The sequence below is a fragment of the Pavona decussata genome, unplaced genomic scaffold (assembly GCF_977016875.1).
Source record: "Pavona decussata unplaced genomic scaffold, jaPavDecu1.1 SCAFFOLD_114, whole genome shotgun sequence".
Classification (NCBI taxonomy): Eukaryota; Metazoa; Cnidaria; class Anthozoa; order Scleractinia; family Agariciidae; genus Pavona; species Pavona decussata.
In genome coordinates this window covers 4873035-4897671 of record NW_028145528.1, presented here as the reverse complement: position 1 = coordinate 4897671, position 24637 = coordinate 4873035, and the positions used below count along the sequence as shown (strand labels likewise).

Sequence of the window (24637 nt, the reverse complement as noted above, 5' to 3'; positions counted from 1 at the left end):
TTTTGCATTTGAAAATGGCAATGGATTTATTTCCTAAGGAGGTAAAGATCCATTAAGTACTAAAGGTCAGCTCACTGAACATGCTATTGGTGTTGAGAGATAATCTCTGTTTGCAAGTGGTTGGTGGATTTTGAGTACAAAGCAGAGAAATCAACTTACAGACTCATACTCTATGTTGTCACCTCAGCAAAAAAGTCGGGAAGAAACTAATCTTCGCCCATTATTTGAAGTACAGTTTATTTACTTCAAGAATCTGCAGGCAGCAGCCTTGTGGAGTTCAGCAAAGTAGTGCTTTGACACTGAACTGAGTTTCGGGATAAAAACTGCTTTGATTTTCTGTTGCGTTGGTCTTGAATTGCAACATCGTTATCAGTTGACTTTGTGTTTCTCTTCCGGAACGCATCGTCCCTGGACTATTCTTCAAGCCTTTTGTTCAACATGGGTTTTCAAAACTTTTGGTCTCGCAACGGACACTAATAATCTATCATTCTGTCGAGGGCCATAACAGCGAGTCAGTTCACTTCTTCCTTATAAGGTATGGTATGCTTGATTGACGGAAGACTATTGCTAACTGGGTTTCAATTTTGAAGGTTGCATAGCAACGAAATCAACAGTAACAAAATCAACTACAGTAGCGTGAACAAGATCTTTTAACCATTCTACTCACCCAGTACTGCCTTGGATGAGCACTGCATATTATATTTAGTATACTGAATAAGAAAATGTTTGTTACCCTTTGATAAATACACTTTTAACTGTTAACTAAAAAAACATGTCTACATAATACTAAATATGCAAAGATGAGAAATTTCTTTTAACATTGAAACTTTTGCTTAACTACTATGCTTCTTTTTGATATCAAATGTACCATCCACTGCAGAAATTCATTTTCTTTGTCGTGCAGTCTTTTCCTGGTCGACTGCATGACAAGCCAAAAGAACCTCTACAATAGAGACCGTATGACATACAGGATTTGTACAAAAATAACTTGAATCACTATAATAGTTTGTTGACAAGCACTTGTCTGTTTGTGGCCATGCAGGCAATATCAAAGTTTGGAATTTGACACTATTCAAATCATTTCACACTCTAAAATAAACATTTCAACAATAAAGTCCTAACAGGAGAAGTAATCTCCGTCACAATATTAAGCATTTGGATTTCTTGCCGGGTTTCCCTTTTTGTTCCTCCTGCTGGGTGTAAAATTTCCTGCAAAGGAATAAATGTACATGTGTACAAACTGAACGGCTTGTCTTAAGTGCATTTAACTTATGTGTAACCATTATATTATTATAGACTTTGAAAAAGTGAAAAAAGGCATACAAAAAAGCCATTTTAAAGATCATCCACTCATGCCTCATAGGCATGGTTTAACACGTCACAAAGTGGCCTAGATGTAGCGAAAGCCAGCCTTAAGTGCGACTCATGTATGACTTGCACTATAGGCTGGCTTTCACTAGGATATACATTTACTAGGCTATGTAGTCAATTTATTCAAACCCTGAGTTACACCATATAATCTTAGAAGCAATGGTCTAAATGTTGTACAAACTTCATACAATAGTAGATTCCTTCATGGCTCATATGCATACATGATCTCACATGCCTGGAACCAGTTGCCATATGCTGTAAAAAACGCACCTAATGCACCATCCTTTCGGAGACTTTTAACTAAGTTAAATTAATTTATTGGCTGTCAATGCAGCAATTGCCTTTGACCTGATTTATTTTTATTTATCTTTATAGATAGATGTTATTTTTTAATTTAATCAGTAGCTATTGACGATATTAGCTTCTTTTATATTGTCAAACACTTTTATCATGAGCCAATGGCTCGGGGGACTGGGAGATCACCCCCTGTGTATCTGACATTTAATAAATTATCTTATCTTATCTTATCTTATTTTATCTTATCTTATCTTATCTTATCTTATCTTATCTTATCTTATCTTATCTTATCTTATCTTATCTAATCTAATCTAAACATAAGCATAAGCATAAGCATAAGCATAAGCATAAGCATAAGCATAAGCATAAGCATAAGCATAAAGACAAGCAAATGAGAACACTAACTACAAAAGCATAAAGGCAGTCGCGAGCACAGAAAACCATTTCCTGACGGAATTCTTGATACCAGCTCCCCCCAGTGTTACGCAAGATGGCCAACAATACGGTTGACTGCCTTATGTTTATGTCGCCCCCGTTCTCATAAGTGAAAACTGTGACATAAGCATACGCACAAGAAGAACGAACATTTTCATTCTTCTTGTGCCTACACTTATGTTGCAGATTATTCTTATGCTTATGTCTTAGTGAAAACCAGGCTTTAAGCTTAGCTCTGATTTCCGTATATTTTGTCATTTAACAAAAGAGGTAACTCTTGGATTATGGACCTGGTCAAACATCAGGTGAACTAACCCATGCACAATGTCGTTCCGGTCAAAAATATTCCCACACTTTTCTCTGCCACAAACCGAGTTTCACTGACTGACGTCTCACTTTTATGCAAAATTCCTCAATGCTCATCCGACTCTTACAAAAAACTGACCAGGGAGGTGGCAGATTGAATGAAGTTTACAGAAAATGTTTTGCTTTTAATGTCGCAGACTACCACCTCTACACACTTAATGATAGAATGTTACACAGAACTGTATGTCTTTCATACCTGATAGCTCTTACAAGGTCATGAAATGCCTGATCAACATTGGTTTTCTGTTTAGCGCTGGTTTCAATGTACTGAATCTGCAAATAAAATGAAAACACATCATTTACATGTAAAGTTATTTTTTTGCTGCATATAATTGGCACAGCTTGATACACCTTTTCCAATCTTGGCTTTTAGAATGAAATTTAAATGAAAATTATGAAATGAAGTTTTTGGTAAAACATGAAAGGGGACAAGGTCTCTTTCGTCCAGAAATGCACCTAACCCTGAATTTGGGGTACTTAATATAAAACAGGCCTTTTTGTCGTTTTCATACATGATTTCATGTTTGACAGAATTAAGTGTGTTTTAGTGAGAATTAATGGATATCTGTCAAACAGTTCATGAATCTCATTAGCGTGCATTTCTGGACACATCTTGACAAGGTATAAAATACTCACTCCAAACTGCAGTGTGCAAACAGAATAATTAATTGAAGCCCACAAGCCCAGGGTTACTGGATTTTTGCAGAGTCTATCTGTCACTTGCCCAAGTAAAACATCTTGTTTTAGCCAGGGTCAATAACAAAAGCTTCTGGACTCGGTAATTATAATGGTTTCAACTTCGTTACAGTACTCGAACCAAAGATGGACGATTCCCCCAGTAGTGGATCCATGATATCATGTAGGATGGGGGCCCTTGGGACTGAAGGAAAACATTTCAGCCAGAAGAAAAAATTCAGTAAGGGGCCTCACTTTCCCTGAGAATAAGTAAGGAGCCTGGGGCACGTTTCTCTAAAGTCCCGGTAACTTACCGGGCCCAATAAGTGTCTTTAGTGATAAATGTTTCTTAACAGAAGTCAATTTTTGTTAGCTTTGAATACTAAATTTTAAAATCTTATAATTCTATGAAAACATTGGCGAAGTACCATGTCTGTAATCGTTCTGTAATAGGCGAAAAAACATTTAAAAATATACTTAACAGGCCCGGTAAGTTACCGGGACTTTCGAGAAACGGGCCCCTGGAGCCAAATTCACAGCCATTTGTTACCATAACAATAGACAATTGTTTAGAAACAATACTTAGGATATATCTTTTAAAACTAAGAAGGACTTTGTGAATCTGACCCCTGGGCTTACTTAGCCCTTCCTGGCATAAATCTGTTACTGCCATCATGTGTCTGCTACTGACTCCAACCAACCACAAGCTTGCCAATGTACACACCCTTCCCAAAACCTGGAGGGAACCCCTGCTTTTCACTGAACTTACAAAAATTCAAAAACAAACACTATTCCCTGCATGTTTTGGAAACAGTCTTTCTTGAAGACTCCTTTGAATACCAACTGTCTCAGTCTAAAACCTCTAGCTATCTTGAAATATTATAGAAACTTGTTTCTCTTTGATACCATTAACAGTGTAAGTTTTGCTGGCCATTTCAAACTTGCACTTCACATTAATTATTGTTTCTCTTGAGTGCATGGAAATCTACAGTACACAACTTGGAAGTTCATTTCTTGGTATCATGCAGAAGAATCTCTTGTGAGTGGTTTAGCTATGCGAATAAGTCAGGAAAATGAGCCACCTGGGGCCAGTTGTTTGAAAGTCAATTAATGCTAATCCATGATTAAAAGGTTAAACAAGGTTTAGCGTTCTAAATTTTGACTTTAGAAAAGTCTTAGTCGAATCTGAGGTATAAAAATCTTCATGAAGAATCTCAGTTTATTGATTCATAATTAAACTTGAATCAAAGTTCCATAAACCTATGATTAGCTTAATAATACTTGTCTTTGAACTGGGCCCTGGTAGAAAGAATGTGGCTGTAATGCACTCCCACTCCATCCAATTTTTTTGCTGGTTGGTTCATCCCTGCCCATGAATGGTTTTCAATTATAGATCAGACCAAACTAGTAAGCCTGGTTTTATGTTAAACCCAGTGACAGCTTCAGCAGTTTTCAAATCGGTGCCCTTTCATTACTTGCCTTAAAAGCATTTGCCAGTTCCTGGCCCTCAGAAGTCGACACCTAAAAGGTAAACAGGAAAGAAAAATAAACTTTATACCCCAATACAACTTATATGTACATCAAGACCAAACACTGAAAAAAAATCTCATCAACAAAACACTAAAAATGTCATTTTCAGTCTTCCGTCTTTCTAGATATTTTGGCGGGCTTTTAAGGATGGCCCCTTCTTTTGCTACTTCACATAGGTTCTGTGCATCTCATGATGGTCCGAGAAAGTTTGGTTTCTGTTGGTGGTGCCTGCTAAAACTGAGATATTTTGCGCCGTTTGTTACTACGCGGGAAAAGCAGATCTTGGCAAGGGTTATTGGAATCCAAAAAGAAAATTAGGGGGAACCACGCATTTTTCAGAGATAATTAAGCTTCAATTTGGAAAAAAATTTATTTAAATTGTTTTGTATTTTGTTGCTTTTTAGAATTATTGTCGCTCAATATTATTATCTCTAAACTAGAAATACGTGACTCGCAAAACCTCGCGAAGCTGGGGCTGGGTGGAAAGACCTCTTTACTCATATTGTAGCATCAAATGAGGAGATTAAAAGGTTTCTGGACATAGCAACTATTTTGATGAGCATGGTCTTTTCGTAGTTCCACAGGCTAGTTTGTGGTTGAAAATCTATTTCTGAGGCGACGAAATGTACAACAGGCGTGCAGCGCTGTTGTGTTCAATGAATTTATTTCCCACGGGAAATTATTTTACCGCGGCCACAAAACGTGTAATTTCTTCAATGCAATCTTTCACAAAAAAGATTTCTGGAAAAAAGGGAAAAGATTCGGGAGAGATAGTTCTGTATTCAGTGAATATTGTTGAAATTTAATCCGACACACAAACTTTCCTGATGTATGCAAATTTTGCTCCAGACGACACCAGACAGTCTGACGTCATTCATACTTTGTTTTTACTGTTGCTAGGCACCAGTGCGGACACCTTCAACGAAATATATATACAAATATACATACATACATATATATAAATATATTTTTCGCTTGAATTCGCGCGGCTTAGCTCTGCTCGGCCCGACAAATTTATTAACCTTGCTACGCTCGGGCCTTCGGCCCTCGCTTCGCGAGGAAATATGCATGGTTTCCCCCCATTTTCTTTTTGAATCCAATAACCCTTGCTAAGATCTGCTTTTCCTGCATAGCCATAAACCTTGCAAAAATATTTCGGTATTAGTAAGCACCGTCCTTAAAAGGGATCTAAATTTTGAACAAGTCAACACAGTTCTAAGATCTTTTCCAGTTCTTTAGCTAAATACTTAACACACAGAAATATTAAACTGACTTATTTGTTTGTAAAGTTTAATGCTTGGCCCATTGGCACCTTGTGCTGTGAACAATGACAGAAATCAAATAAAAATTAACAAAATAATATACATGTATAAATTATTAATAAATAAATGAGTTGATTGAAATCTACTGTCAATAACTTACTGTTCTCTCTGGTTCTAAATCAGATTTGTTTCCAACCAGCATCATGGGGAATTCTGACCTGCAACCAAGTGATTCAACGACAATAATGAAGAAGAAGAAATTGAAGGGTTCAGAGCAGAACTGACCTATGTCGAAATTCAGATTGCTCTTTGTTGTTTCAGCTCAGATTCACCGTAATTTAGTATGTGGCCTTGAATTCCTTCAGGAAACATTGCTCCAATTTGTTTTTTCTGCTGCTTTGCACTTGACGTTTTGTGATAAAAACAGAAATTTTGCCCATAATCATAGCCTGGTTTTTAATTTATTGCAAATGAAGAGCAAAGGAGCAGAAAAAAATTGTAGCAATGTTTCCTGAAGGAATTCAAAGCCACATGCAAAAACTCTGGTGAATTTGAGCTAAAACAACAAAGAGCAATCTGAAATTTGACATAGGTTGGTTATGCTCCGAGCCTTTCAATCTAAGGATAAAGGTAGGGGTTATTTCCTAACGAAACTGTGGTGTTGCACTGGTGGGGAGAGGAAAAAATACTTGGTTTTATCAACAAGGCAATTTGGCCAGATTCAAGCGCTAAACTTTGTTGATAAAACCAAACATTCGTAACCAATCTGAGAATCCACAGGTAGAAATCTAACAGATACAAATAAACAGAACCATAAGGCAAAACAACCACAGCAGCAATTCTCTATTCTTTTTTGTTTTATAGAAATTAAAGACTGCCCCTAAAATGCATACCTATCTTTAACTCGTAGAATCTGCGGGTGAAATGTGGTCTGAATTTCTTGAAAGCTGCAAAGTTAAGTTGCAAAGTTAAGTTAGAGGAATTAACACAGATTTAAAAACTTGCACGGTTTTATACATGCATGATGTCATGTCAATAAACAAAGAGGACAACGATGCGAATGAATGCAATGCTGTTACAAACCTTGAACGATCTATGACGGAGAAAACTAATAAAAATCCTTCACCATTTCTCATGTACTGTTCTCTCATTGCACTAAATTCCTAAAATGAAATAAATAGCTGACTAAATTAAATATTCAATGACACAAAGGCGATAACAATAACAATAAAAACATATACTTATATAGTGCTAAATCAATACTTCCTCATGGCGTTTTACAATGGATAATGCTAAAAAGAAGGATTGGAATAAGAAGTGAATTTAACTAAAAAAATTTCATCCAGAAAAAAAATTAATATGATGTTCTTAATCATTTTCATCAATGATGCACCAGGAAGATTCTCAAAAAAAAAAAAAAACAAAACAAAAAAAACAAAAAACAAAAACAAAAACAAAAACATATTAACATGAAACACTCCTCTTCTTTTGCCTCCTGGAAGAGCATAACATTATTATATAAGTTTCAACCACATTTGATTTGAATTTCGGTGGGAATTACTGCTTTGGAGTGAAACTGCTTATTATAAGAATTTATTAGTTACTGAGGTAGACTTCAGGTTCTGCCTAGCCTGGGCCAACACATCCTTCCCCCACCCCCTTTGTGTTTGGATCAACCAAAACGTTTTATCTGTCTACTTTAGACGGACAGAATGCCTGAAGATCATCTTCAGAACTAATGTCAATCTTTTTATGAGTCAACTCAGACAAAGAAAAATAAGAATTATTATATTATTTTCTTTTCTTTTAACTTCTGCTGGCCTAAAATTTTATTTTTGCTCTGCATTTGAATCGACGCCAAGTTCAAGATGATTCATGATTGAAGTTTTTCAACACAAGTTAGCCACATGTGAACTTCGAGGTTTGACCTGGGCCTAAGAGTCCATTTAGGGGAGGAGTTCACCAACAATGGTTCTCTTGTTTTGACAAGCTCGAAACTTTATGTTACATTACTGTGGTCTGCAATAAATAAAATTTGAATATTTTCTCATCTAGATATACATGTATAACAAATAAATTTAGAATTTAAAAAAACAACAAAAACAACAAACATACCTCTTGGCCAGCTGTATCAAGAACTGTGGGTAAGAAAAACATAAATATTAAATAAATATGAAGACTCAGCTTTTGGGAAATATTAATATTAATTTATAATAATGTATCAGAAAAAAAAAATGATTAATCTAATGAAATACTCTAAAATGCTGAATACAATCCCAGCGTTCAAGGGACTTTTCAAAACTTGCCTTTTTTTCAGGGAGAACTTTATAACAGAGGTTATTATCGGAGAGAAATTGGCTGGGCCTGGTGATAAAAACAGCCTAAAACACTAAGTTAACCGCTAAAAACAGTTAACGCAAACAGTCTACCAGCTTAAGGACTTATTATTGAGATTTTGTGGGCCTATACTGGGAATTTATGGAACTGTTAAAATTTTGGGAACCACTTGTATCAACAGAGGTATAGCTAAGCCAAGCACTATTTGCTGGGGAATTTCATCTGCTGAAAAAGATCTTATCTACAGCTGACTGTGTTCTCATCATCTTTGCATGACCTGTTTGCAGTTTCCTTATTTTTCTTTCTATTTTTCCATTTTTACCATTTCCTAGCCATTTGGTCTGATAAGGAGTCCCTACACGCTGAATAAGACAGCTACAAGTCATAACTCGATGAACTTGAAATTTCACCTCACAAGTTACACATGTTGCATTTTATGAGATCACTACGGCAGGGATAACAATCAAAGCTATTATGCATTCAATTAAAGAAGTAATGTTCCCTCAGAAACAATTAACATTCAATACATGTTTCCATATCTTTAGCCCATTACAGGGGGGAGAGAGAGGTGTGGCATCATCATTTTGATGATAACTCTAGATCCCTCATGGTAAAACAGCCAGTTTGCAATCAGACAGAGTTAATTCAGAAGGTTCTTGACCTTAATGTAGTACAAGTTTAATCTAACAAAAATAAATGCCATATAGATAAGAAATAAAAAAGATAGCATATCGGGAAGAGGGTTGTGACAATACTAATCATAACAGTACTATGACAAAATTCTCAAATCTGGTTGGCTATAAGCAGCCATGATTTGAGAATTAATAGGACAGTGTATGCGTCATGCCTAATTTGTATGTAATTGGACAGCACACGCCATTGCACACACTGAAATAGAACAGTTGCACTAGCAGTGTATTTTGTAGATATAACCAGAGCTTTGTTTTTATGTCACAGCCAGTTGTTTTCACGATGAAACAAATCATCAAGGTATATTGAACAGGATTCAACGAAAAAAGTCACGTTACCCCAGAAATACTATACATGTGTTTGTTTGTCACATGAACCTAGTTTAATGGCCTTAGCTCCCACGAGTCTCCTGTAGCTCAGTGGTAGAGCATCCAAACTAGTAATCGGAAGGTCTTAGGTTCGACTCCTGATAGGAGCACTAGGATTTTGTTTTCCTGAGTATGCCTGTCACTGATTGAAAAAATACATGTATCACAAATGAGATAAATTTAAGAATGGTGCCTTCTTTTGCTATTGCGCATATGTTCTTGGCATCTTAAGATGGTCTGAGAAACTCTCATTAATTTCTTAAGGAACAAGCCTACTATTTCCAAGGTATTTTTGTTCAGTTTATGGCTATGAGGGAAAAGAAGATCTTAGTAATGGCTATAATAGTAATTGAACTGGGTCCAGTTGTTCAAAGGCCGGATAACTTTATCCAGTGGATAAGTCGCTATCCGTCAGTTCCAATCTGTGCAAAGATTTCAGTATTTCCTCTTGTGCAAGCGAATATGCACACTCTTACCACAGTTAAGTTTGGGAGTGTACGAAAACCTTGGAAAAGGTTTTACGTGAAGTATATTTTAGACCCTGAATAGTGCCTTATCCAGCAGATAAAGTTATTTGGCCTTTGAACAACTGGGGCCTGGGGGTAACCATGCATTTTTCAGAGATAACTTTTAGCTTCAGTTTGGAAAAGAAGGCGGCCATACATTGTTTTGTTTATAAAGCTTTTTTAGAATTATTGTCATTTAATAATTACCTCTGAAAAATATGTGGTTACCCCTAATTTTCTTTCTGGATTTCAGTAGCCCTTGCTAAGATCTGCTTTCCCTGCATAGTCATGAAACAAGCAAAAATATGTCTGTACTTGGAGGCACTGTCCTTTAAGTGTCAGTTTAGTGGTTAGAGCATCTGATCACTGTATGACTTGAGATCATGGGTTCATCTCAGAGAACTCTTGTCCCATGCTTGAGACATGATGAACACCACACCTTTTGCAGGTTTGTTTTCTTTTGAATTAGATGTGAATTTTATTTCTTAGAACACCTAGTGCACACTAAACAGGCAAATGGCTCACACAGGTGAAAACTCACAGGCCATTATAAAAATGTAATGGCCGTAAGAATAGTCATTCAGAAATGTTTTTTGATAGGACACAAAATTAAAATTCTTCCTTAGCAGGTGCAAGTAATAATGTGCAGGAAATATTAAATACAAGATAAATATCTTGAGAAACAAGATAAATATCTCAAGAAATTGACCGGTAATATATACATTCTGAACCGACCAATGAGAATTTTAGGCTTTTCATGAAAAAAAAATAATTGTTACAAATAAATTATAAACACGTAGAACTAAATAAGTAAGAACGAAATATTGTTTGTAATAAAGGATGGAGAAAGATATTTTGAGTATCAAAAGTGAATTAAAAATTATTTGATTCATAATTTGAAATAAAGACATTGTTCACCATTACATTCAGCTAATTCGTTTAAGCAAGAAAGCGACAAATTGGAATCAAACAAAAGACATCGAGTTCATTTGCTATAATTTTATTAATAATATTCCTAAAATGAAATGGAATATTCTCAAAGAAAGTTTCTTCCTTTTGGGACATAAAAGATGCTTGTTTGACGACAATAATATTATTAGAACATCAAATTTCATTGTGTTTCCACGGTTTTACAATTTCATGCTTTTGTGTCAAATATAATGATTTTATTTATAGGTGTGATAAGGTAAAACGGGAGACTAATCGGCACTCACATGCAACATAAGAATTATTCTTCAGCGATCATTTTCCTTTTGATCGATGCCACCCTTATAAACGAATCAGCGAAAGAGGAAAAGTGTATAACAGACACATCGAAGATGTGTTACTTCAAGATAATCAAAAACTGTTTTACACAGCTAAAACGCCAAGAACAGCTTTGGTTGTAAGTGAACGGATTTACTGAAACTATGCAGCAATAATAGACAACGTAGTTTCAGCAACCAATCTTCGTTTCCTCTGTTGTTTTAATCGACAAAACGACGGTTAAGATTTGTGGTTAATGTAGGTCTTCAATAAGTACACAATCAGGCTGTAATTTCCCATTAAAAAGATATTGTTGTGGTCTGTACAGATCAATTGACGGGCAAGCATATTTGATGTTATTTCCAAAATATGGATCTGATCGATCACGACAAGGATTTCATTTCCGTGGTATTAGGCATTACACATAGCCTGCAGCTAAAATACTCCATGCCAAATACTTCTGTATTAATGTAGAATGCTAGGAAACACAATAATACAAATGTTCCTATAAATACAGGTCAACTCTCCCCTAAAAAATGCTGGAAATGTACGGTTATATACGACCGTACATTTTTGATACACCTCTTTTAGGTTCGAGCACAGAGAACTCCGACACTCCCAGATCAACCGACACTTTCGCGTTTTACATTTAAGCGCCGTTTCTCTACAGTTTAACCGAAAACAACAAAACTCGCTCACTTACTGTCTAGATGGGCGACTCTTTCGTCGATGACACACTGTTTTCTGTAGCTGTCTTCAATGGTCGGGTCATAGTCACTTACGAAATGCGACTGAATAAACTGAATTGTAAGCGCGGATTTGCCGACTCCACCACCGCCTACCACAACTAGCTTGTACTGTTTGTCGGCATCCCCAGGCTTAGCCATATCTCTCAATTCTACAAAAGCGAGCGTGGATAACAGAAAGCAACCTTGTTTCGACGCGAATCCCTTTGGTGTAAACTTGGTAGGTTGGTTTGGGTGGAGGGATAATTCTTGGCATGTCACTGGTCCCCAGTTCCTCCGGCCGGGTCGACAATGTGATGGCATTTGGGAGGAATTATTTCGCTAATTTATTTCATTTGGATGTTTTCATAAAGTAATTAGTGGGTATATACTGTGGATTGGGCAAAAATTTGTGCCGTGATGATGTTAAACCTCCAGAATTTACATGTATCCCTTCTCAAGCGTATCTTGTTGTGAAAAAACCCGTTTTAAGGCTTTTCACATGATCTTAGAAACGCATCCTAGGCTTCGTCTTGTAGTTTTTGGGTTTATATACCTCTGTTGAGCACAAACTCAATAACAATTTTTAGTATAACTTAATTTCAATCGGAAGACTTTTACCAATTATCCAGAGTCAAAACTGTGCAAAAAAAAAAAAAATCTTCTTGTCATCGATTTTTTTTAGCGATCATTATCATTTTTTTTTTACACAGGCCCCAGCTGATTCTCCAGATGGAAACAAGAAAAGAACTATGTAAACCTGAATTTTTGAAAACAGACCCGCTCAAATAATGCTTCTTTGAGAGTACGGCGTAAATTGTTTTTTGTCGTTCAAAACTCCACTAGGTCGTCAATGAGTGAAATCAAAAGGTCACGTTGTGGTCTTTCCCCCCTCTTCTTTCTCTTTTTTCACCTTTCTTCTCTATTTTGCGTCATTCAGAACCTTATTGGAATCACGAAACCCGTGCTTCGGTCACGAAAAGCGGCTCAAAATTTCATCGAAAACCTTCTCAAAAATTCGCTAGATCTCCGTATTTAATTTTGCGTTACTGAGTCCATACAGTCCATAGGTAGTGACTGATGTGTTTGCTGAGTCGAAAATGGAAGGAGCATTTGCAAGATTATGTAAAATGTGGTCCATCAAAAGGCTTCAAAACTGTTTCGCTTTTTATTTTAAATTTGTGTTTAATTATATCTTAATTCGGCAAATAACGACCATATTTTTTTCATATTATATAACACAGAAGCCTATGGAATAAAAAAATGACGTATGATTCTGGAAAATGAAAAATATGTTTTCAAAACTCTAAATTTGGCAAGACTACACCTTGCCAAGAAGTATACATAACTGCAATTTGTATATTCTATATTGTTTCGTATTGTCGCTTAAAATTTATTATGAAAAATTAGTGTTGTTATGAGAAAATAACGTTCCTCTATTGGGTATGATATACGATAAAAATGACATGGATATAAAATAAAAAAGCTAAAATGCAAAATTCTGAAAAAAAAAAAAAAAAAAGAAAGAAATTTTGGAGGGGGCAACGAGTTACAAAAACCATCGAACTCGTAAGCTCAAAAAACGTAAAACAAAATTTGAGACAAAATATACTATACTTGTAGTATTCTAGTTTCTAGACGAACGACCGAGTAGCTGCTTATTAGTTAAGAATTGCTAGACTTTTTACTTTCTATTTAATTTACCATTTTTTAGTCATTATTTTATTGCATGCATTGTTGATAGTTCTTTCTGTTCCTTTCTTTTTAATATTTAGTATAGTTGGTGCGATATCTGTATAGATTTTACCGACTAAATAAATGTAGATGTAGACTTAAAACTAGACAATAACAAAAAGTTCCGGTATTTCTGACAATACATTCACTCACTAGTCCCCTGCTGGGTAATGACTCCGTTACACCGCTTTACACAGCAGGGGAGGGTGAGAACGCTATTGACAGTTTCCCGCCAAATTAGTAGGTCACGTGAGTTGGAAGCTTCTCATTGGCTGGCTCAAACATTTTGTGTTTGTTTCACCGCACCGTTGCAAGTTTTTGCACATTTCATCAACACTCCTTCGTTCTCTCGATTGTCCTTGGATTTTAGTGGCATTTTGCTCAGGTTTTATTGCAGATTTGCAGCCGAAATAGTTCTCAAAACGTACAAAGATCATTCTGCAAGAGCTCGGTTCGATGGCTTTCATTAGAAGTCGCATGGGAAAGCTTCCATTCGTTTTGGAAGAAACGGACAGATCTTCGACGGAGCTGAATGTCAGCAAAGGGAAAGATAGTTTGTCTCGGCTTGTCGAACCAATGTCGCCTGAATTTACAGACGAAGGTTGGGATCTTGGCTTTTCGAGTCCTTTTAAAGATTCTATGTCGGATGAATCGCCAGTAAAAAGCGAAGTTAGCAGTCCAACCACCCCACCTCTTTCGCCACCTTCGCTCGGAGCCCTACGTCTGTTTGACTCGCCACAAACGCCGAAAAGTCTGCTTGAGCGCTCGTCAGCAGTGAATCGAACGATAGATTTCAAGAGGCCTGTTTCAAGATTGCGCCGTGGTTTACTGAAAGGCCGCGGATTTGAAAGCGAACCTCGAATGGGGCCGCGATCTCGGCAAGTCGCAGCAAACATAAATCCTTTCACTCCGGACGCTGCGGCCATCGGTGCAAAGAGAACTCGAAATGGCGAAGGAAGGTGAGAAGTCTGAATTGTTTTCTTTTTGAAACGATGTAAACTGGCAATTTCTCAGTATTGTCCACTTAATTTCTAAGACAAAAAAAAAAAAAAATAGAACTCAAATTGTCTGTGGTGTTATACCAACTACATGTAGTTTGTATAAAGCACCAATTTTATGATGCTGAATGTCTTAAACTTCTTGCTTTTGTTGATTTCCCATACGTTTCATGATAAACAACCTTTGAGGGCTTCTGTGGCTTGCCTTTTGAAGGATCATCAGGTTCTAATTAGTTAGTTTTGGTAATCAATCAGTTTCCAGTTATTATGTAACCTTTGTCCAAATTAGGAAACTATAGTACGTTGTAACTTTCATAGAAATGTATCCGGTTATTTCAAAAATCTGCAACCGTTATTTTTATTTTGACGAGACAGCTGCAAAGTATGAGAAAAATGTTGGGCAATTTTGTCAAATTTTACTGCAAACCAAACAAGCACCGTTTCAGCGTTACAGGATTTGTATGCAGAAGGGCCCATGCTTAATCTCCTAAATTGTTCTGATACGCTACATAGAGAACAGGAACAACAAAAGTGGATAAACTTGCTAATCCAGTATCCTTTGTTGTCCTCTGGAGCTTACTTTCAGCTAAATTTTAACATTTTGAAGGGAACCTGTTGCCAGTAAGAAGTGGGAATAATTTTCTGTTCTTTTTTCCAGAAATGGTTCTATTTTAGAGGATGATGATGAAGACATGGAGGATGAAATATTTGGAAATCCCGCCAAGGTAACTGGATTTCACATGTTTTCTGTGTTTCTATGAGAATGTTCTGTGAGTGACAGTCAGATACACAGCGGGCCTTGTCTCTGCTATGGCAACCATGGAACCTCAGCTCGCTGTCGTTTCTACCCTTGTGTTGTGTAAGCTGTAGTATCAACATGTACATTCTCCTCACTGTCCCATACATAGTTCTCATGATACAGTTAGGAGAATTTGTTTAAACATCAAATATTTTGCTTTTATTGATTGTTTGCTTTATTATCATGACCAGTTTGTTTACTCCTGTAACGAGAAATTACCAACTACTGGGGTGTAAAAGGTAAAGCCCTGGGGAACCGATCAGACACTTTCATCTGATGATATTATTTTGTTCTGTGAAAAGTTGGATGAAAGTGTTTATAGTAGACCACAAAGTTTCTTCATCATTTGACTGAGCACTTGTGAGCAGTGCCAGCAATGTCTGGTGACTTAATATACTTGGTTGTACCCTGCAAGCAGAGATCCCTTTGATAAGATTAAAGGGATCTCCGCTCTCAGGGTAACTTGGTTGGGCAATTGGGAAAGGGTCTGCCCTCTGTTCCTGCCCCAGTCCTCTTGTCAGTTTATTCTCATATCTTTGCCAAGGCATGAGGCCACCAGTTTGGGTCTGCTTGCTAGCCAAGAACTGGTATCTGTATAATTTATTGAAAGGTGTGATTGCATTAGCTTGCAAATCTGGTATTGAAATATCAGACATACAGTGAATTAATTCCTTTTCTTTTTTTGCCCAGAAACTAGCACTTCGCGAGAGTAACATTTCCCGTTATAATGCCGAGTTTGCTGAAATAAGTACAATAGGATCTGGTCAGTTTGGCTCTGTTCATAAATGCGTCAATAGATTGGGTGAGTATGAGGTTTTTTTTTTAGGCATAATGTTTTGCAATATTGCTTAAACCACCCTCTTTTGTTTGAATAATAAAATACAATAAAATATTTCATTGTAAAATATGTGCAGATCTATAGTCTTAGTTGGTTGCTGTTCAGCTAAGAGACCTTCCTTTAAAGTGCCTATGAGGCGAAAATTGTCTTTAGGTAGTTATAAAATTTACCCTTTAAAACACGTGATTTCAAAGTTTGAGATTGCTGGGGTAAAAATTGTCGATTTTGTGAGCGCTCAAAGTTGGGCTATTTTGCCTTCAAAAATGGTATTCGAATCGTGTGGCCAAAATGCCAGGTGACAATAACCGCTGACGTCATGTTGGTGCCAAGAATTGCAATTCATCATGGCGGAAGAGAAGAAAGATAAGCGACAGCGAGGGCGATAGTGCGTTGCTTGCGTCCGTAACAAAGAGAGTTGCCAGAATCGATCGTTCACAGAATCGCTAGACATGCTTTTCTCTTTCTACAATCCTTTTCGGCGGCAAGAACGGAATGAAAGTAAACAAACTTTTGGCACCAATGTGACGTCACAACTTGGAATTCAGCGTAAAAGTCGACCCAGTCCTCTGACCATTTTTGAAAGCAAAATAGCCCAACTTTGAGCATTTGTAAAATCTACAAGTTTTACCCCAGTACTCTAAAACTTTGGAATCGTACATGTTAAAATGCAAATTTTATAACTACACAAAAGCAATTTTCACTTCATACATGTAGGCACTTTAACTTAGGTGTAATGCTATACAGTCATAACAAATGTATACTGAACTTAATGTTTACTCGTATGAAACAAAGCAATGGATGAACTTGTCCAATAAAATTTACAAGTACAGCTGTATGATGTCTTGACACCGAGATTCCAGGGTGACCTTGTCTGGGAATAATTAAGTTACTGATACTTGTTTTAATAACTCATTTTATTTCTGTTTAGATGGATGCGTCTATGCCCTAAAACGGTCGCTCAAGCCAGTAGCTGGCTCTGTTAATGAGTAAGTACATGTATCATGTAGATATCAGGTAGATGCACAAGTAAATTTTCAATAAAAATAGTATTTAAGGTTACTTTAGTACTGTTGTTGTCTTGCTATACGATAAACATATTTTGTTTTTATTTCCAGGCAAAATGCCATGCGTGAGGTGTACGCCCATGCTGTTCTTGGAAAAAACCCTCACGTTGTACGATATTACTCTGCATGGGCAGAAGATGGACACATGTTGATACAGAATGAATATTGTGAAGGTTTGTTCAAAATTTTACCTTTTATCTTGCGTTCTGTTGATGTGTGGAAGTGAAAACGTCTACAGTGTCCAAGAGTAAATTGTCATTTCACTAGGGTGGTGAAAATTGACAGTCTGAAGTTTGAACTAGAGATGACCTATTATCAACTGACAGCCTTTTGTATCATGGGGATGTCACATACATGTCTGTTGTAATGAAACAAAATGCCTTCATGATTTCAGATGTGTTTTTTTTTTTTAATAACATGTCTAGACCTTGCTGGCGGGGTGAGCTCAATCATTTTTTGTCGGAGAAAAACATTATATCTCAGCACATAGAAGGGCAATGTTTATTTTTGAAACAGAAACACTGCAAGTTAACATTCAGTCATCACAGCCCTGGTATGAACTTTCATTTTCTCCTAACTGCTTCCCATCATCTTTACAGTGCAAGTTGAGAGAATTTGTTTCAACGTCATGGCCTTTTATCTTTGGTGATAATTTCCTTTCTTCTCATAACCCAGATGTTTGACCAAGTGGTGATATTTTTGAATAAATAAGTAATAATAAACAAATAATAATACTGGAGTTCAAAGGGATAACTTTAGTGATCAAAACAATGGTAAACAAAATGGTTATCACAATTAGATGAATCATGGTCACTACTGATAATGTCAGCAGAGGTGAATCAATAAATGTTAGAAGCATATTTGACAAATAAATAAATTTTAACACTGGAAAATAAATAAACAGTAACTACATTTTAACTAAATAATAATACTTGAGGTCAAAGGCCTGAATAACTTTACTGATCAAATGATCAAAAAATGTTCATCCCTTGATAAGATTCCTGTTATCTCAAGTTCTTATTGTAAACATCTTACAACTACAGGGGTTGTAATTTACTGTTACTAGTAAACATGGTTTATTTGTATCTGACTCACTGGACAGTGCTCTCAACAGTAATAATTACATGTAGTAACAGGGATTTTATTGGAAGCCAGGACCCAGGTACTGGCTCTGTTTACCTGATCATGGTACCTGCCTTTGGAGAGATTTAAAACAAGACAAATTAATGAGTGGTGCCCATCTACAAATTATTAAGAACCCTTTTGTCACAAAAATTAATGAAAACCCTGAATAAATTACATGATTGTATACCAAGGAACTTGTCTGCATGTCAATGCTACATTTTTTGTTTGATTTTTTTCAGGGGGTAGTCTAGCTGACCTGATTGAAAGGAATAAAAAATCAGCAGAAGTTATGGGAGAAGGAGAACTAAAACAACTTCTAATTCAAGTAGCTCAGGTGAAACAGAATAAACCTGTTTGTTTGTAGTGATGCTATTTTCAGCTTACAGTGTACCCAGTACATTGTTCGTTTATGAGAAGAATGGAAATAATTATTTTTCTTTTACATACAGGGTTTAAAGTACATCCATTCATTAGGCTTGGTTCACATGGATATAAAACCTGGTAAGCTTTTATTTACCTTGGCTTCATGATATCACTTATATCAAGGCAGTGTAACCTGCGACCTGTGACAAAACCTAGGTGTATTAAGTTCATATTTAGCGATTTAGAAAATTCGGCATTTCCCTCGGGCGTGAAAGGGTTAATAATTCTCCCCACCCCCATCCCCTTACTGTTACATAAATCCCACCTGGGTGAACACAGACACTTGTCTTAGGAAACAACAAGATTGGGATCATGTATATTGAAGCCACCCACTCAATCGATGTTGGTCGATACATGGTGATCTTGGCTGCCACTTGGCCGATTTGTTGACCATTACCCAATAGTCAGCTCTCAGTGACACATCGGTCAAATGTTGGTGGTATATACTGTAGCTGTAGTGAAATGGGGTGAACTGTCAAGAGAATATCGACCAAGTGTTGGAAGTCAGTATCGACCTCGACATGTGCATCAGTTAATACTCGACTGACTCTTGAACCTCGTTGGCCAATACTTGACCACCAGTTAACCATGTATCAGCTGACATATTGATCGAGGGATGACTGAGTGTCAGCCGATATCTCAACTGAGTGGTGATCCACAGCAGCGGTTGACTCTCAACCACTGATCCCACAACTGCAGAGGTTATGCCTTGAACCAGACTAACTTTCAGACAATCTGACATCCAACATGCTAACTCAACTGATGTCTGCAATGTTCCTCCACTAGAAAGAAATGATTCTCGCATAAAAACTCATCTTTAATGAACCTGTTTTTTTTTTGTTTTGTTTTTTTGGCAGGAAATATCTTTATCAGTTATAATACAAGTATGGAGGAATGCCAGCATAGTGGTGACGAAGGATTTGATGAAAATGATACTCCTGGTCCAAAAAAAAGAACACCAATTTATAAAATAGGTACAATATCACTAAACTATCAACAGTGCAGATCAGAAAAGTATGAATGCTGTATGTGATTGAAGAATTGAAGATTGAAGAAGAGATCAGAATCCAGCACTTGCTGTTTACTCATCTTGTATCTGATCAGTTTTTCGAGAATACAAGAAATGTTCTGACTGAATTCTGGTGTTTAAACTTTTCTGAGGTATATTAAAAGATGTCAAAAAGCTTTTAATTAGTTAAGTGAAGGAAATGGTTAAGTACCTTTTATCGTACACGAAATGCTGCAACTAGACCACCAAGGGAAACACTACAAGTAATTTTCTGCAAAACAGTCTAGTTTTTGTTCATCAGCCAGGAGTGAGTGCAGAAATGGTAAGGCAGTCAGACTGGACACAGTCTGTGCCAGTACTTTGTGCCTTGCAAGTTCTCACTTTGGTGATTTGTCTCTCTCCCTCCATGAATTTTAGAGCAACAATGATTTGTGTTGTAGCCTATATCATATAATATTATGTTACCTACTAGGCAATTTTTTTTCAAACTGCATTGGACAATCAGCTTCTGGAGGAATAAGACTATTAAGTGAAAGCTTTGGCAGTTGCAGTTATAAATTGACCAGCAGGTTAAAAAAAGGACTATATTGTAAACAGGTGGTCGTAAGGGTGGGTTGGATTGTTACTGATAAAAGTGTTAAATGATTCCTTTTTACAAGGTGACCTGGGTCATGTGACATCAGTTGCTAGTCCGCAAGTAGAGGAAGGTGACTGTAGATTTTTACCCAATGAAGTACTACAAGAAGTAAGTGAATCCTATTTTCATTGATTACTATAGTGCATAAAATATGTTTTCCGTGAAAGTAGAAATCAGTCTGGATATTAAAAAGATATTAAAAGATCTGTAATTCTTAAATGCCCGAAGTGTAACTGTACAGTAAAAATTGTAATCATTTGGTAATATCATACCTTGTAACAAGTGTATTTCTTCTTTTATAGGACTATTCTTCTTTACCAAAAGCTGACATTTTTGCATTGGCACTAACAGTATATTTAGCTGTAAGTATATCATTTTTTTATAGTTTCAGTATTATATGTTAACTGTAACATGTGTAACAGAAAGGGGTTCAAACCATTTTTTTTTTTTGGTTAATGTATATTAACAACTGTATTAAGCTGAGTGGAAGAAGGGTGCCCGGGAAGTCCCAGGGGCCTCCACTGTGACCAGCCAGTCCCTAGACAGTAATACGCTCCCATGGCTGGCAATCCCTGAAACCCAGCCATGAGCCCCCACACCCAGTTATCCGGACACCCGTCACACTGTGTAAGCAATGTAAAAGGGGAAACAAGGGGAGAGGGAGGGAGGGGCAGAAAAACCGAAGCCAACAAGAAACTCCACAAAAATCCGCTATGCACCGCCACACTTAAACGCCACCACAATGTGGTTCTCTGCATATGCACTACCTACTAAAAGCCGCTGACCGCCCAATGAATGCCAGCTCTTCTTTGTTGTTACTTAGTTAAATTGCATTTAACTGCATTTAATAAAACATTTCATTCGGTGTTTTTTTGCATTGTTTTCTAAAAGATACATGCATGTATATGCAACTGTTGTTTGCTGAAAACAATCTAACCTTGCCAGACTGCATAATTATAAAGTACCGGTAGTAACAGCTTGCTTTGCATGATCAGGGTGGTGGACAAGAACTTCCAAAGAATGGTGAAGGATGGCATGAAATCAGGTAACTTGGACTTGCATGCATTTGTTGATATGGCAACTAAGCTTTCTTTGCAGTTGTTTTAACAAACAATGCATTATCAACCACGTCAGGCAGCACATTTGAAAGTACTGTTGTTTCTCATTGTTCTTACAGAAGAGGTTATCTCCAAACCCTTGAACATATCTCCAATGAGATGAACTTACTTCTGAAGGTTTGTGGCAACCTGAATGAGACAATTTGTACTTATGCCCAGTCCGTGTTGTGCATCTTTGTATCTTACAGCCAAGTTCAGTGCTGTGTATAGAACCAGATTTCAAAACATAAGTTGACCTACATGTAGCTACGATTTGATTGTCATGATTTGTTCATAACCAGGCAATGGTGAAGGAAATTCAAACATAGAATGAGTCCATGGCATAATTAATGCTAACTTCTTGAAATGTAAAAATCCATCAGAAAGGGATCTGCAACATTTCCTTTCACCATCATGGTTGAATCATGACAGGCAACTCATGGCCATTGAAAACTTGGGTCTGTACACTTCAGTGAGATCTGCTGTTCACCATGGGTTGTGAATATTGCTCATAATACAGTGAACCATTTTCCTGACAATGATCTAATAATATAATTGATGTTTTTAATTTTCGCAGTTGATGACTGATCCTGTAACAGATAACCGACCTTCTGCAACAGCCCTCACACAGCACCCAGTGCTTTGTCCTCTTGCCGCAAAATCCAAGGTATGTCTCATGCACTGCCAAAACAACCATCCTCATTGGTACTTCTGAATCAATGTTACAACACTTCAGGTCAGAACATGTTGTGACGCAATTCTAGTCAAACAGAACTTCAGTGTTCCTGATAAATTTTAAGAGCATCAGGACAATTTGGAATTTTACTGTCACATTCTCTCACATAATTATGTGTGCTGCATCTGTATTATTTGAATTCCATCCAACATTATGGATCTCAATCAAAGAAAAGAAGTCCTTTGAAACCAAAGAAGCGTAGCTGAACAGGGTCATTAGGTCACATTCCCTTTGCACAGCTTGGTGGATTTCAATCCACTTTGTTGGCTTCTGTTATTCAAAATCCATTTCTTGTTGATGTAACACACTGTATTACATTTAATATTCTAATTCCAAGAGCAATCATGTCTTGCAAGATACAGTTAGCCTGTGAGAGCACATGCCTTTAATTCCGGTTTTTGTTTCACATTGCAGGGCTCAGTGTTAGCGACCAGCTGGTCGCATATGCGACTAGATTTTTTATTTTGCGCCTAAAAGATCATATGTGATCGCACTCACGCGCCTAAAAACGCCCAAGTTCAGTGCGCCTGAATCGGGGCCACTTTGATTCCTCACCTGACAATTATTGTGTACTCTGCCTGATTAAACACGAAACAGAAGCTTGAAATAATAAATTCAAACGTGGACGTAACGCAATAAGGTTCCACATAACAAAGTTACACCGTTTTTCTTGCATCAGTGTGTGTTTTATTTGTTGTTTTCCCAAGTCCATTTCTTGTCCGTGTTTCAACCCACCCCAGACTCTTCTCGGTTTTGTGACCGCAGCGCTGACACGTACAAGTGAAGACAACCTTCTGAAACACTTGCTTCTCGTGAATTTAGTTCGCTTTGCCGATATCAAAGAGTCAAGAATGTCTAAAAAATCTGGGTTAAGAGACTTTTTTTCTTCAAGGCAAGCACAAGTGTTACGTATTTCCTGTGAAACAATAAATTATATTTCAGTTAAGTCAATGCGCAGTCAACAATGTAATTTATTCTCTTTTTCGAAACGCTCATTTACAAAAAGACAATTTATTCTCAAACAGCCGGCTCCTGCCTTCCAACACATTTGACGCAATTACACCAGTTGTGAAGTGGTTAAACAGTGGGCAGAGATCAAGGCGACCTAACCTTTCCTACAGAAAATGGCTAGATAAATTAATTTCAGTTGGTGATCCTTGGGACTTGAAGGATTTCGTTTGATCGAAAGGATTCAGTGACGTTATTCCTTACCTTCGTTTTGCCTTATTATCTTGTTTAACGTACCATAACATGTAATATTCTAAAAATGAAACAGTATTATTGCTATCGCAAACGTACAGTAAGAGACTGAAAGAAAGAAACACACGATTGAAATAAAACATTACCATGCTGGTAAACGATCGGCAAGCGAAAATAAGTAAAAGAAATGAACAACGTTTGGGTGTCGTGATGACACCATTATCAATCACTGATAAAATGTCTGAAGCTTCTGATTTTTCTTTTTGGTGCTGCCAGTATTTTAAGTTGTGCTCCTAAAATTTTCAGCTGCACGCCTAAAATTTCGGCAGTGCGCCTAGAAATTTACACCTGGTAGCACAGGTGCTCCCAAAGTCAAAAATAAACTTTGAGCCCTGCATTGTGACTCATCTTTGAAATTACTAATTCTAATTCACAGGCCCAACTAAGGAAGGAGCTGAATGCCGAAAAATTCAAAAATGAAGTCCTTTCGAGGTACATTTAATTCTGTTCCTTTTAGCCAGGACATTCACTACTGTCTTCTCACACCACTTATACTCAAACCAATCTTTTCATTTAACAAGATGTTATATACTGTATTTTTCTGTAACAATGAACTAAATACATTTTCCCTTTGTTTTAGGGAACTTGAAGAGGCTAGAGTACAGCAAAACAACCCTCCAAGACCCAAAATTGGACTTGGGACTCAATCCCGCAATTCTAGATTAGTAGGACAGAAAGTTAACAGAAGTATGAGCCTAAGTGTAATCATGTGATTCCATCAATTTTTTTTATCTTTCATTGCTGTAAATAGCTTCCTAGCTGAACAGAATCAGAATATTTTTAGTTGTTTTTTTAAAATGAGGATTTTCAGTGCCTTACTGATCATTTTATATCATCTTAAAGCTGTTAGGAAATTTTATCATTTTAATTACATGGGCTTTCAATTGAAAATTTGAGAGAAAAAAAGATGTATATATGTTAAAATTGGACTTATTTTTAGATGAAATTTAATAAATGTTTTATTAAAAAGAAGAGGTTGTGTTGCTTATCTTTGTTACTTGGGCTATCGCAATCTCCCTAAATGACATCTACAGTTGCTGTAAATGGAATTCAAGCTTGTTTCATAACAGGGCCTTGTTAGTCCAAGGGACAGAAAAATGACATGTTGGG

At 36.8% G+C, this 24637-nt stretch overlaps 2 protein-coding genes across 2 annotated transcripts; one reads left to right on the top strand and one right to left on the bottom strand.

Annotated features, from left to right (window-relative positions):
- Nucleotides 1–641: 641 nt before the first annotated feature.
- On the bottom strand, nucleotides 642–12092 carry LOC146470346 (ras-like protein RAS2). The gene is made up of 8 exons (XM_085122451.1): nucleotides 11786–12092; nucleotides 8052–8074; nucleotides 7020–7099; nucleotides 6830–6883; nucleotides 6097–6154; nucleotides 4624–4665; nucleotides 2666–2742; nucleotides 642–1209 (listed from the first exon to the last, which is right to left on the bottom strand). Exons 1-8 carry the CDS (start codon nucleotides 11967–11969, stop codon nucleotides 1140–1142), a joined length of 588 nt encoding a protein of 195 aa, XP_084978577.1. The 5' UTR covers nucleotides 11970–12092; the 3' UTR covers nucleotides 642–1139.
- Nucleotides 12093–13843: 1751 nt separating this feature from the next.
- Nucleotides 13844–24499, top strand: LOC146470345 (wee1-like protein kinase 1-A). Its single transcript, XM_085122449.1, has 15 exons — nucleotides 13844–14500; nucleotides 15198–15264; nucleotides 16029–16140; nucleotides 17105–17162; nucleotides 17292–17413; nucleotides 18605–18699; nucleotides 18815–18866; nucleotides 19646–19762; nucleotides 20457–20542; nucleotides 20737–20796; nucleotides 21430–21479; nucleotides 21612–21669; nucleotides 22109–22198; nucleotides 23904–23959; nucleotides 24108–24499. The coding sequence occupies exons 1-15, from the start codon at nucleotides 13998–14000 to the stop codon at nucleotides 24238–24240; spliced, it is 1659 nt and encodes a 552-aa protein (XP_084978575.1). The 5' UTR covers nucleotides 13844–13997; the 3' UTR covers nucleotides 24241–24499.
- Nucleotides 24500–24637: the final 138 nt, after the last annotated feature.